The 15239-nt window shown below is 37.1% G+C and overlaps 1 protein-coding gene across 7 annotated transcripts in view; it reads left to right on the plus strand.

Annotated features, from left to right (window-relative positions):
• Positions 1-15239, plus strand: part of COL14A1 (collagen type XIV alpha 1 chain) — a 124216-nt gene that overhangs the window by 62452 nt on the left and 46525 nt on the right. For all 7 annotated transcript variants that reach the window (XR_011093177.1, XM_068672571.1, XM_068672569.1 and 4 more), the window contains exons 20-28: positions 2665-2794; positions 3882-4004; positions 5358-5507; positions 6421-6537; positions 8439-8585; positions 10481-10555; positions 11875-12014; positions 12933-13056; positions 14202-14345. Coding sequence is in view for 6 of the 7 variants with exons in the window: in XM_068672571.1 (XP_068528672.1) it covers positions 2665-2794; positions 3882-4004; positions 5358-5507; positions 6421-6537; positions 8439-8585; positions 10481-10555; positions 11875-12014; positions 12933-13056; positions 14202-14345 (1150 nt within the window). In the remaining variant the exon portion in view is untranslated. The remainder of the gene's footprint in view (positions 1-2664; positions 2795-3881; positions 4005-5357; positions 5508-6420; positions 6538-8438; positions 8586-10480; positions 10556-11874; positions 12015-12932; positions 13057-14201; positions 14346-15239) is intronic.

Genomic DNA, 15239 nt, shown 5'->3' on the forward strand with positions numbered 1-15239 from the left:
GCTGTATTAATTTAAGATTTTAGACTTGTTGAGATAATCTCAGAATGCTGGGAGGCCATATGCTTTTTTTTCCCCTTGGGGAAATCTTAATATTGCAGCTCTTGGCTTCCACAAACACTAGGTTATAGAATTTTGAGATAGCTGTGCGTAGATGTATTAAACAGATTAAATTGTATAGTTCAGGGTTATTTTCTAAGTCAATAGCTCAGAATGTAAAAATATTCCCTATATCAGCCTCCTTCATTAGAGTTCCAGTAGTGTCTGTTGTGTGACTCACTTCTGTTTGTAGGACAGCAGTAATGAAATGATGTGATATTATTTTTGAAGTCTATCAGACTATATCAATTAAAAATATTAAAAGAATAAGTTAATTGAATATCTTTTTATTTTTTCTAGAAAAATGTGTCAGTCTTTTTTCAATTTGCTTTCATTTACCTTTTATGCGAGCTTGGTAGAAAAATACTTCTAGCCATCTTTCATCTATAATCTGCAAATGAACTCTTAATGCAGTGGTTTCCTTTTGGACTGGAAAAATGCTTTATGAATTTATCTTGATTATATGATAATACAGTATATAATACAGTGGCAAAGTTGCACCGTTCATCTAAAAATTCTGAAATTTAGATCCTAGATATACCATTTCAGCTTTGGAAAGCCTAATCAAATTCATTATATAAATAGTTCTGTTATAATCATAGAATCATAATATTCACTTACTATAATTTTAAAAGGAAATTAAAACCACAAGAATGGAGTTTAAATTCTGGTTATTGAAACTGTGAATTGACTCAAAACCTCATTGAAGAAAATCGTAAAATCTTAAGATTAGGTAGGTATCTTAGCTCTAATTCTGCAAATGATTTAACTTTAAGCACACACTCAAGTGATAGCTTTGGTCACAAACAAAGAGATTAACCATGTGTTTCATCTCTGAAATCTATCGTGTGCACAAATACTTTACAGATTAAGGAACTATTTAAGATCATGCTTAAAAGTAAGAACATTTTAAACTGAAGGAAGGTAGTTTGTAATTTGGCTTCAAGTATCTGAGAGGTGCAACACGGATGTTAAAAAAGTAGTGTTCATAAGTTTAACTACATTTCTCAAACGGAACCCAAAAGTTTTGTGGAGTTTGGTCTTAAATATACTGTGGCGTGTAGTGGATGTGTAGGTTTTTTGGCTCAGGTTTCTGTCATTTAAATTTCAGTTACTCCTCCCTTTCCATAAAAGTATTAATAAGCTTTTTAATTCTTTACACAATTTGCTGAAAATCAAAGACTAAAAAATGAATACTTTTCACTGTAGAAGGGTTAAGCCCTAAATTACATGTTCTTTCATGGGTGTGCTGTACATGCTGGAAGGACCACTTTTCTTTTTTCTTCCTTACAGCCAAGAATGTTGCTCGTTGTTGAAAACCAAAGATCACTAATGTGCAGATGTGGAAAAGAGAGACTTCTTAATGGTTGCATGCCCTCTTTTAAAAACCTAAACACTTGGTGGTTTTCAGAAACGTGTGTTTTGAGTATGTGTATAGAGGAGTTTAGCACAGGAATCTGTCATGCGCTAATCATCCTGTCCTAATATAATTTCAATTTTTGAAAAACAAATGAAATATTTCTTTGACAAGTCTCAACACCTGGGTGTACTAGATTAATGTCTTTCTGTGCATCACTTGACAAACTTAGAAGTAGTTTGAATGTGTCCTGGAGCATTAGATCTGGTGAGAGCTTTCTTCTTTTCTAGGAAATTTTGTTTTGCCATCATCACATGCATCCTCTTTTAACCACCAAAACTCCTTGAGGCTCACTGACTGCTTTTCCCCCTTGAGTTAAAATGGCTCATTAGAGGTCTTTCAATTTCTTGCCAAATGTATGAGGTTCCTGGCTCAGGTAATAGGTTCACACGGTGGACATGGGACAGGGAGGGTCCAAAATAAGAGTTTGAACTTTGGGACTGCTGCTTCCAATAATACTACTTCAGAAAACAGGTTTGGTGCAGGAAATAGAGGATGGTATTTTCCCTTTTCCTGTGTCCTCTTCCTGTGCCAGGTAGCTCCCATTCAGGTTTCTGAGGCTCACTGAGATTAAAATTTTACTGACAAGTTAAAAGATTTCCAGGCTTTTCTTGGGCACTTCTACTATTCTAGTTGTTGTGGCTCCCATCAATATACAGTCATTCATTGTAGGTTTCCAGGATTAGCTGCTTTGAGGAAACCTTGCACTGTGTTAAAATGCTTAATTTGCTCTAGAACAGGGAAGGAAGATTTTCTGTCCCCAAAGAAAGAAAGTAACAATCAGCCTTTGTTAATGGCTTTAGCAATCACTTTCATGTCAAGAAGAAATAAAATAAGAGGCTTTATTTTGTCCATACAATTGTTTAAGTACTAATCATGAATATGACACCAGTGGTCTATGGAGCTTTTAATGCAAAGCTGTGGTGGGTGTTTCACAGGCACATTCTTTTTTATTCTGCTCAGGTATAATCAGTAGATTTGCTAAAAGAGGTGACGATTTCATTGTTTTATTTTACAATACAGTGCCAAAAATATTTGAAAATGCAAGCTCCACAGCTGTAGCAGTGAAAAATAGTGTCACATGTATGATATTAAAAGGTTTTGGCCCTAAACATTAACCTTGGTTTGTTTCTGGTATTCTGACAATGCAGGTAATGGTGCCTGGGAGACAAAACACTCTTCTACTTCAGCCTCTGCTGTCTGATACAGAATACAAAGTCACAATTACTCCCATCTATGCGGATGGAGAAGGAGTCAGTGTCTCAGCTCCTGGCAAAACATGTAAGTACAAACTTTCTGCTGATCTTTGGCCAGGATGTGTATGAAGAAAGGCTTATTCTTTTGGCCTTTCATTTTTGACTGCAGCAATATATTTTAATATAAATGTGGGCTTACTTTGTGTGATATATGTGACGCAAGAGCTTTATATTAACCTCAGTTCATCGGTTTATAAGCAATGGATTGCTTCTAGTTGACAGATTGTATTTTATGTTCAAATACAGTGAATACGCAGAAACTTATTGAGTAATAAAACTGGTAAGTCTTTTATAGATAACCCACCAAGGATAACCCAGCTAATACAGAAAATAATGTAAATTGTGCCTGCTGGGATAGTATCAAGCCAGCCATTGTACTGTTAGATGTTCTGTTGTGTGAGATCATTGCATCCAAAAGGTCATTAGAAATACTGCTGAGCTTTTTATAAAAGTAGTTGCATTATCTCCAGAGTTCTGAACAACTACCAAAAGATTACTCAGCTCTAACTTAAGTTGCCTCTCTAAGTATATTGGTAGAAAAACATCTCATTGCTTACTGCTAGTCATGGTAGTATAATTTCATTGAATTATTATCCTAATTTACATAGTTTATGCCTAAATTGAAATGATGTTTGTGCAGACACGTAAATCACTTGTAAATCATTCAATTTGAAAGTGTAAGTGTTCATTTATACTTCAAAAACTTCATGCACTTGGATTTAAAGAAACTATATAAATGAAAGTTAATTATCTCTGATATTAAAAAAAGCAAACAACAAAACAAACAAAAACCAACCAAACAAAAACTAGGGACAAAGTTGGAAACTAATCTGGAAATTCATTGTTTGTTGAATTTGTTTCAAAGATTGAAATCAGCCCTTAGAGTAAATTGATATAATTTGCTTAAATACATCATCATTAATCCACTGGCATAATTCCAAGGATAAATTTGATTCAAAGGTTGATTCAAATGTTGATTTGATTCTTCCTGGTAATTTTGCCCATAAATTTGAGAGTACTGGGTATCTCGTGATTTTCATGTACACATCTGAGTTCTGTGCATGTGCTTGTATGAGTTACACTTGTAAAGGCTCACTGTGGTTTCTTTTTAGTACCCTTGTCTGCTCCCAGAAATTTACGTGTCTCAGATGAATGGTACAACAGATTACGTATTAGTTGGGATGCCCCACCATCACCAACAATGGGTTACAGAATTGTCTACAAACCTATAAACAGTGAGTTTTTAAACTGATTTTTTTTATGTCGTTTGTCTTTGACTGTACAATGTTTTATGTTGTAACATCATCTTTTGCTGAGTTATGTACTTAAATCTAACACTTGCAGTTACAGCTTTAAAAGTGCTATTAACTTAGATGTCTCAGTTTTTGAATATGAGAGTTTTGCAGAGTTAGAGAATGATACAGGTTGGAAGGGATCTCTGGGGATCATATTTTCCAGCTCCTAGATCAAAACAAGGCTAGCTTGGAACAGGTTTCACTGGACCTTGGACAATCAAGTTTGTAACATCTCCAAAAATGGAGATTTCAAAACCTCCCTAGGCATCTGTTCCATTTTTGACTGCCCTTACTGTAAAATTGTTTTTCCTAATATCTAATCAAAATTTCCCACATTACAAATTTTGCTTATTTCTTCTTGTCATCTTCCTGTTTGCCTCAGAGTCTGGCTCTGTTTTCTCTTCTCCCTCTCATTACATAGTTGTAGGCAGCAGTAAAATTCCCCCTAAGATTTCCCTTCCTAAGGCTGATCAAACCCAACTCTCTGAGTCCGTCCTTCATTTTACCCTGACTCCTATTTATTTCAGAGGCCGCCTTTCCTTTTCCTGTACCTCTCTTCTGTGGTCCTCCTTTCCTTCGAGTTCCTTCTCCTTACAACAAAAATAAAGCTTTGGTTTCTTGACTTTTACTTCTGCCCTACTCCTGCCTTACAGACAATTGTCTTTTTATTCACGGACCATTTTGTCTATGCTGCATCTACTCACCAGCACCTTGCAGCTAGACAAAATACCACCCAAAGACAATGCTATTGTTTCTTAAGTCTATCCAGAACAGCTAGGAGAGGTGAGAAGGGAACTATTTGTACTTCTGTTTTGGTACAGTTTTATGCTTTTCTATTTTCATTATCATTTTTGCAGTGTTAAAAGATGTTTTTGTATAAGAACCCCTTAGGGACTGTTCTGCTGGCTGGCATCTGCTGTCCCCTGTTGGTCCTGGCACACCATCAAACTGAGGGGATCTTTGGCATCCTATTTAGGGCAATAGTAAGTCACTGAAGCAGAACAAAAGAGTTTTAACAGATGCCAGTGTCTAGCCCTGCCCTAATGAATCCCACTGCTGAATTTCCCAAGTGGTTTGGGTCTTCTGTCCATACAAGGACTGTACACTGTTCTGAGCAGAGTGTCTGTCTTTGTGCATGTTAAAAAGAAAAAAGAGAAAAGAGAAAAGAAAAAAGAAAAAGCAGTAACTTTAGGATTGAATGTAATGTTGGATAAGTCCTAAGATTTATTTTTATTCCTGCTAATTTGGTGGATGGGCAAATTCTTTTCTAATTTTTTATTTCATTTTTTGCAGTCCCTGGTCCTGCGTTGGAGACCTTTGTAGGGGATGATATAAATACCATTCTTATTCTAAATCTCTTCAGTGGAACAGAGTACAGTGTGAAAGTATTTGCTTCATACTCAACAGGCTTCAGTGATGCCCTAACAGGCGTAGCCAAAACCTGTAAGAATGATTTCATGCTGTTCAGATCTCTACAGGCTGCTTTTCACTGTAACTGTAGCTTTGTGCAGCTCCCTGAATAAAATTTCACATGGAATTGTTTTTCAGTTATGTGCAAATTGTTTTCCTGAAATGGAAGTCTCTTTTTAATCAAAGTTTGTCGTGCTTTACAATCTACTGGATATTAGCAAAACAGGGATCATAAACCAGATGACACTATTTACCAGCCAAACATTTCATAAAATCATAGAATTGCTCATGTTGGAAGGGACCTTGAACATCACCCAGTTCCAACCCTCCTGTCATGGGCAGGGACACCTCCCACCAGCCCAGGTTGCCCAAAGCCCCATCCAGCCTGGCCTTGAGCACCTCCAGGGATGGGGCACCCACAGCTTCTCTGGGCAGCCTGTGCCAGTGCCTCACCACCCTCTGAGTGAAGAAGAACATTTGCTTAACAATAGATACAAACCTCTGTAATGGAAAATCTGTTCACTCTTTTTTTTTCTTCTCTAACTCCATATATAAAAGTATAATTAATATTTATATTAATTATACCAATATTCATATTGGTATATATATTGGTATATATTTCTGCCAATATTTATAGTGCTTTATAGTGCAGAAATAGTGCTTTTATAATATTTTTATACTGATCTGTAGTGACTGACTTTTTGGCAGCATTCATTATTTAGTCTTAACTACACTGACTGAAGTTCCAAAATTCGGATCTGAAAATTCACATTTTTTCTCCCCCTTTTTTTTCCTCCCTTTTTTAGTTTTATTGATGATTTTTTGTAAGCAGCCTTTAAAATTATCTGTTAAAAATGACTTTTTAAATTCTGTTATTGCTTTTTCTTGTGTGTCATATTACAGGAATAAATCTTTTTTTTGTTTTTTTTTAATATTTAATTTTCAGTGTACCTGGGTGTGACAGATCTGGATGCATATCAAGTCCGCATGACTAGTCTCTGTGCTCAGTGGCAGCTTCACAGACATGCTACTGCATACAGAGTAGTTTTAGAATCACTTGTGGGTAAGTTACTAAATCGTTTGATGTACATTTGCAGCCCAACCCAGAGAACTGAATTGCATGAGTTAAGAAATTGTACGTGGTTGGACCTGTAGACTAGCTCTGGGAAGACTGGAAATGATGGACAGAAGGAAGAGTTATCTACACATTGAAAGTTTCAGGACATCTCTGTCCTTTTATATCAAATAGATGTTAACTTGACCTTTTTATTGGTTTGAGTTTTATCTGTCAGTAGAAGATAGGTGCTTATGTGAGCTCTTCATTGGTGTAAGGGACAGAAGATGGATAAAAAATGAAGTGAATGCATTTAAGATTGTAAATAAGCCCATCAGGGATCACTCTGTAGGATTAGGGGAGGGCAGAAGGGAAGGGAAAGCTCTGATTAAATCCAGACCATGATCACAGACAGAAGAGGGTCCAGTTGTCTGTTCTCCTGCAGCTGATTGTTAATTGCAGATTGCAGTAATGTTACGCATCTGGATAAGCACGAGATGTTTTTTATGTGGCAACACGTGGTGTCTTGATGCTTTTAGCAAAGGCTATATGGAAAGTGAAATACACTTTCTTCTGTTTCACTGTGATTCTAAGATGTAGCCAGAAGAAGTTATGGAGACGTCACTGTTTGTGCAGAGTGATTTTCTTAGCCCCAGTAGACATGAATGATCTTTTGAATGGTGACAAATTAGAAGCTTGGATAACTTGAGAGAAGTGTAGTTAATAACATTTAATGGCATCTATCAAAGTTATCAGGAAAAGTACTACTAATTTGATTACAAAAGAATAATGACATTGCTGTGCTATGGCAAATAGGTGGTGATATGGTTTATTTGAAGGCCTGAAATACAGACAAGCTGTTCTGAAAGCAGAGGTCTTTGCTGACTCAAGAGAGCACAGATTTTCTTCTCAGCTGGGAGCTAGACAGTATTCTGTTTTCTTGGTACCTCGTTCCTCATCTATATAACTGCCAGAAATGTTTCAACTGAGCCAGAATTGTTTTAACTGAGCCAAGAGAGCCTAAATATGAGCAAAATGAGCTGAAGTGTGAACAATTGCCTCTTAATAACATCTATCATGAAGAATTTTGATTGTCAGATAGGGTATGTGTCTCATCCAGGCAGTGATCATTTATTTTTATACTAATCTAATGCATCCTGATAAGCATCAGATGTTTTTTTTTTTCACTTGGCAGTGAATGACTGGCATTTTGTGTTTATACTCTGTAGAAAGTGAGAGCAGTTGCTTGTATATTTCACTGTAATACTTCTTGCTGCTACAAGATTATGAATTGTGCTGAAGGTTTTCTTTTTATTATTAAAATATGCCTGAAGCTATTTCCAGCATCTAGGCTTTTTCCATTGTCAACATGTTTTCCAGTTCAGAATGTAACAGAATTGATCTGAAAACCCTATAAAACCCTATTCCTTAACCAACATATTTAAAGGTTACTAGTGGAAACTTGAGTACAATATGTAGTTCAGTCTCTTTTGCAATTACTAAGCAGATTACAGACTCTGAGAACCAGAGGCATAGACAAAAGATGCTGTGGAATTGCATAATGCAACAATTCCTCATTAGACTCTGATAATTTAGGACCAGATCCAAAGGCCATTGATGACAGTGTTAGTGTTTTTATTAGCTTCAGTGCAAGGGGTGAAATTCATCTCTTTTCCTGCAGATATCTGACACATCCCTCAGCTCCTACTTAATATGAAGGATGGAATGTCACAGGGACCTCTGCACAGAGATGAATTTCAAGAAATAAGGCAACATGTGGTTTATAGATTTATGTCAACCACTTGTCCTTCATCTGCTGTCATGTTGCCTTCTAATTTCAGACTTACATTGCACTATTCAATAAAACAGCAAAGGATACTATGTTTTAATGATTTCTTTTTTGATTCCAGATGGGAAAAAGCAAGAGGTAAATCTTGGTGGAGGGACGCCTAGACATTGTTTCTTTGAGCTAATGCCTGGAACTGAATATAGAATCAGTGTCCACACACAGCTTCAGGAGATAGAGGGCCCTGCTGTAAGCATCATGGAGACAACATGTAAGTAAAGCAGATCAGAGTTCAGCTAGCAACAATAATGATTGATTGCTTCTGCTTTTTTTTTTTTTTTTCGCTTCTTGCCTACAAATGTGCTGTTCCTACACAGTTTCGTTTAGCTGAGATTTTAATTTTTTGGCTACAATGTGACTCCTCTGCAGAAGTGCACAAAAGGCTGCTTTCTTCAGAGGATTCTTACTCCACTGCTTTGTATTATTTGTGAAGTCACATTCAGCAACTGCAGTGCACTTCTTAATGAGAATGAAACAGGGACAGTGGATTAGATCCTTTCATAAAATGGCCTGCTGGGGGATACTCAGAAAGTCTGTGACTTTATAAAAAGAAAAAATACAGAAAAACAAAGCAAACAGAAACAGAAGTAGAGATTGTTTTATATGCTGCAGCTCTTGTCATTTAGAAAAAAATTCACCATGTGTGGTGTCTGAGTAATACACAGTTAAATGGGACTTTGAAACCCAGTCTACTCATGTATATCAAAAGAAGAAAAAGCAATCTTTTTAGTAATATTCTCAGTACCATGAGACAGGCAAAAAAAAAAACCAAACAAAACCAAACAAACAAACAAACACAACCCTTTCAGCCGTTTATGAAGGCAGGACCCTGCTCTCATGAGTTCAGAATATTGTAAAAGAAAATATGGGGTGAACAGAATGAAATAAACATACTCAAATGTTATCATCTTCAAGCCTGCTTTCAGTCTAGGTGATCCACTTCTCATACTTCATTACTGTGCACCACAGTGCCGTTACCCTTCTCTCAGGGTAGAAAACATTTATCATTTTACTCTCCAACTTCACCTCTCCATACTTACGGAGTTGGAGAGTAAAGTGATAAATGTTTTCTTATAGGACTTACATAAGGACTTATATACAAATATAGCAAACACCAAGTAGTTGTACTAGAAGGAATGAGGTTGTTATGTCACCTGTTGCTTCTTATGACAATTGCATTGACAAAACTTGAAAAAAAAGCTATTGAACCAAAGTGGAAACTTTTCCTTAGCTATAGACGTGGAAGTCACCATGTGTGCATGTTATCTCTGAGAATTCAGCCAAGGCTGAATTAAAAAAGACTGAACAGAACTTTTGCATGCAGCAAAGCTGTCAGTCAGTGGTCATGTAGTCAATGAGGTTTCTGGGGAGTTGTCATTCCAAAGCTTATTTTTAGGAGAAGGAAGAGACAGATTAACCACTCTTCAGAAACTCTCTGTGGCAGTCTTCGTAAAAGTTGCAGCAAACAAGGAAGCTACAGTCTTATGGAGTTGTGCTAGGAGCTGCATTTCTAGCTGGAAGCGTAACTAGACATGTATAAGCAAAACATAACATGACTTTCACAGAATTCAGGAAAATTTTAATCAGGACAGGCTGTGGTTTGCTCTGGATTGCAGGCGCTGGCTTGCACTTGCCCTATCTCTCCGAGTTTTGGATTGCAGGACTAATTTCTTCTTCCTCCCAGTGTGGGTAGAGACTTACCTTCTGTAATGAAGGATTGGTTGTGGTCAGAAAGGAAAAGGATTCTGACCTTTTATAAGATGAATTAAGAATACCATGTCAAGAATGGTGCTGCCACATGGTCTGCTACACTGGGAAACACAAAAATGGACAATTCCTGTAGTAATTCAGCAACACATCGTGTCATTCAGAATGAAATGCATCCACTAATTGCTTTATAATAGTACCATCCTTTTTCAGGTGCTCATTAGATGAAGACATTGCATGCATGCACTCATCTGCCTTTTTCTCCAGTTGCATAACTAGTTAGTTAGAGATCATGAATTTAAAATGTGACGACGAGTAGAAAATACTGTGTTCAATATAGATAAAGCATATTGGGATTTTCTTTCAAGCGTTTTTATATTTCTTCCTTTTATTCTCAAGTACCATTTCCAACTCAGCCACCAACTTCTCCTTCAACAACATCTCCACCACCTACAATCCCTCCTGCAAAAGAGGGTAAGTGCTGCCTGTGGGGGTTTATAATAATTTTAAGGTGTTGATGCAATATTAGCTGCTTCTGACACTATTTTTAGAGCTTTGGGGATCAGTTTTCAAAATGCATTTGCTGTGACTACACTGTTAAGGCAGCTGGCTTAAACTTAATGAGCCAGAAGTCTGCAATGGTTATTGTATTGTTGAAATTTGCAGAAAAGAGGGTTAATGTCTGTGGGATTTTCTTTTTACACAACTCCTAAACCATACATGTTTTGCAACTGAAGCAGATATCCTAGGGGTAATTAAACTTCTAAAACAGCTTGATTTTAAAAAATATGTCTACTTTAGTTAATGACAAAATTGTTGGCTGTGTTCAGGCTCTCCTCTTTAAATGTAGACTTCCTTTTATTTATCAACTGAACGTGTAGTGTTTTGTACAGTCTCATAAATATTTCTGTGAGGGGAGCATTATTGTTGGAGACTGAGGGCCAAATCCATCAGCTTGAAGTGGCTTGCAGCACTTGAGAATTTAATCCCTGAGTACAGGAAAAAAAAAGACCTTGTGTGTGTGTGTTTTAGAACTGCATAGCATCATTTTTCTTTTTTTTAAATCCAAGTAGTAATCAGCAGAAAACTAGAAATGCAGGTATGTATCTTCCTGTCCCAGTCTCTGGATGTAGATGAATGTTTTTCTTCAAGATGAAATATGTTTTAAAACCAACCCTGCTTTGAGACTGATTCTGACCCTGAGCAATAGACTTGGATTCTGTAGTGTGTTGGAGTTTCCCAGTTTCCAGGAAAGAGTGAGCAACTTGTGTGGGCATGTGTGCAGCTCTGCAGACTATTTTGCACAAGAACATGCTGAAATAAGATGATATGGGGGATATATGGGGGATACCTGGTTCCTTAATATTGCAGTTATAAAGGGGTGAGCACTAGGCACTACAGAGGAGTTTCCACAGGGAGCCTCTATAGTGGAGTACAGATTCTCTCCTATTGCTTACTGTGTCATGGAAAGAATCTGGGACTGTATAAGTGCACGTGTGACTTTATTTAACAACCTAAATAAAAATGGTCACCCAGATTTTAAATAACTGTTAGGGCCTGAAAGTGTATTCTGTGATAGGATCTGTCAGTGCACATCATTTGCCCCTTGTGGAGCTCAGCTGGTTCTACACCTGCACTGAAATCAGTGCCAGCAGGTCTGTGTGCTAAAGCATCATTAACTAACATTTAAAAAGGGCTTTTCATCACAGTAATATTTTCTTAAGTAATTTATGAGATTTCCCGAGGAGCTGAGGTGTTGCTCTAATTCTAGAACACTTGCTTTTCCTTCCCAGTGTGCAAAGCAGCCAAAGCTGACCTCGCGTTCCTGGTGGATGGGTCATGGAGTATTGGAGATGACAATTTTAATAAAATAATTAGCTTTCTGTATAGCACTGTTGGAGCCTTGGATAAGATTGGCCCTGATGGAACACAGGTAATCAATGTAAAGGGACAGGGAGGGCACGTACACTAGACAGGGCAGTTGACGTTAGCACCAGAAAAAAGTTATTGACATCATTTCACAATTCTTTTGAAAACATAAACTGCCTTATGATGGTATTCATTTAGTATCTTGTTTATACATCCCATATGGTAAAATTCATGACATGAATTTTGCTAGCATGAAGACTAAGTATCACTTTAGTCACCTCTGAATTGGTCATGTTTATGCCTAAATAAGCTAAAAATGGCATTGATAACAAAAACGAAAGGTTAATTTAGTTCATTTATCACTCACAGTGCTTCAGAAGCTTATGTACATCATGCATGTTTAGTTTAAGCATGTGAGTATCTCCTTTCAACTTGTGAACACCACTTACAGACTGCGAAGTTTAATACATTTTGTGCATTGTAGAGATTCAGTATAGAATATTGAAGTGCACTGTCTGGACTCAAATAGCACCGTGTTTGGGAGAGGCAGTATTTCAGAATATGTTCTTGCATATTTCTATTACTTGCTTCAGTGTTGCTCCCTAACTGTAAGTTGTTATTCGTTCATGGAGACTGAATAAAGTCCCTGCAGTTGTGTGTGTGAGTAACTGTACACGTGTACTGTAACTAGGATTTTGCTTTTGGGCTGGATTGGGAGTATTTTTGCCAAAGTGGGTATTACTTTTCTCATCCTGCTTGCTGCAAAATGAAACCAGAAAGTATCAGGTGACTGCCAAAGCTGCAGAGAGTAAAACTAAATTTTATTTAGTGAAAGCTTTTTAAAAAGAAAAAAGTTCTGCCTTCAATTTAAGGATAAAGCAAAGTTATGAGATAAATCCTTGTTTTAAACGCTCTGATCGCTTACTTTTTGCTGATGCACTGGCTGGTGCTCTAATAATGAACACATCTTCTGTATGCACAGGTGGCAATAATTCAATTCAGTGATGATCCCAGGACAGAATTTAAATTGAATGCATACAAAACGAAAGAGACTCTTCTTGAGGCGATTCAGAAAATAGCCTACAAAGGAGGAAATACAAAAACAGGTGAGAAAGGTCATGGTTATGATGCAGATTTTCTTCCTGCTGCTCTCTGTACAGCATTTTGATTCCATTTGTGAAGTAGTTTAAGATATCAGTGCAAAAACGGTGAGAATGTTGTATCTCCAGCCTGGAGATGAAAAGTGGTGCTTTGGCATTAGAAAGTCTTTGGAATTTGTGGTTTACATCCCTCCCCACCTACTGCTGGGCACTCGCCCCTCTGACCAACAGTGAGTTCAAGAATGAGGGAGGGAGGACGGGAGAGCGAGTTAGGCAGAAGTGAGTGACTTTGGGGATTGTGGAAGCTGAAATGGGGAGTAATCTGAAATCAACTTGGCAAGAGCAAAAGTGAGAGGAGGGAGAAGATGGGAGGGACCTTGCAGAGCATGTAGGAAAATAGTGGACAGAGTGGAGGGTCTGTTGGTTAAATGCCAGGACAGTTAAACCTCAGTGGTATGTTTAAGACTGGGCTGGGTGAAGAGGTCTGTTAACTGAAGGTTGTTACATTTTAATTAATCCCTTAGGATAGCACTCTGATGTGAGGAAATTAAAGATGAGAACTGAAAGAGTTAAAGTCTGAGTTGGAAACCATATGTTTTATTATTCTGAGGCTGCACAGAAATTTCTAGCAGCTGTTGCATTGCATCAAATCTCAGTAGGATCAAAATGACATGTTTTTGATTTTCTCAAGAAAATGCTACCATGGCACTTTCAGTTGCTACCTGGACGTGCCCTACAATGTAGAAAGAGACTATTTTGTTGTCTCTAACCTGCAGAGTACCCTTTTCCAACCATGTCATGTTCTTGAACTTCATCTTCTGGATTAAAGAAACTGATGGCTGAAGCCATTATATTTTCAAAGGTTAAGGTCAAAATTAAGCTTCTGAATCTCTAACACCCACTGAATGCACTAACTTATAGATTGCTGAGGACACAACAGCTCCTCATGAAAACCATTTATAGCTAGGTCCTCAGCTTTCTTCAGTCCCATGATAATTATTCAGGTCTTAAATCATACTTCTGGGTAGACATTTTTGAGACAGAGTATGTGGGGATTTCTCCTTTAATTGATATCTGACATTGTATGAAAAGCCAACAGAAATCGAATAGATGTCACAGTGAAAGTACATCGTCATTTTTTTCTTTTTCAGGCAAAGCCATTAAACATGCGAGAGAAATCTTGTTCACTGGAGAGGCAGGCATGAGAAGGGGCATTCCAAAGGTTTTGGTTGTCATTACTGATGGGCGATCACAGGACGACGTGAACAAAGTCTCCAGAGAAATGCAGCTAGATGGTAAAATGTGTAGATTTAAGAACTATTCTCATTTTCATTTTTTTCCCATTACACATAACTACGTATGTTTAGACAAAATAAAAGGCTAATTTTTGCTCCCAAATAATTTCCAAGTTTAAATAAAACAGCAAATGTTGAGATTCTCAGAATATCATAAGGATATGGTTAGATTCTGGATATATTTTTGTGATTAATATTACTGTTTCTCATTTTGGAAGCAGTTCTAAAATCATACAGCAGTTAATGGAATTGTTCCCATAATGAAGTATTTAGAGGGCATGATCCTAAGAAACTGTGCTGTTGTCTATGAAATGTAGTCTTATGGTTCCAGCAAATTGAACTGTTTTGTTTTCTATACAAAAGGTCCTTTGAAGTTCTTCTGCATGTTCTTTTGCTGGTTCTAATCTGATCTCATCTTACAATAATTGCCTGTAGGATTTGTTTTTTTATATGAATTTTATTGGTTATGTAAAGTTGGTTAAGTAGAAATGACTGATACTAAGGTTTGTATCAAAACCCTAAGGACACAGTGCACCACACAGAATGAAACTTAAGGACAGGGAAAAAAAAAAAAAAGCCACAATCATTCTTTTTGGAGGAGATCTAAGAAGAAATAAGATTTGTGCTTTTTAAGTTGCCTTTAGATGTGGGCAGCTATGAAGGTATCAGGGCATATTACTGATTACTGAAATCCAATGTAGTCGTTGAGCTTCATTGCCTGCTTGTATCATTGTTAGATGTTGAGTTCAGTGCCTTTGCAAATAACATGTTGCAAAATAGTAGAGCATGGAAAACTTGTTTTAAACAGCAATCAAGAAAACAACCTCTGCCATTTGTCATTAAACTGGAATCTGTCCCTAAACAAATAAACATGAAAACATGTTTAACTGTCAG

This window comes from Anas acuta, chromosome 2, assembly GCF_963932015.1.
Source record: "Anas acuta chromosome 2, bAnaAcu1.1, whole genome shotgun sequence".
NCBI lineage: Eukaryota > Metazoa > Chordata > Aves > Anseriformes > Anatidae > Anas > Anas acuta.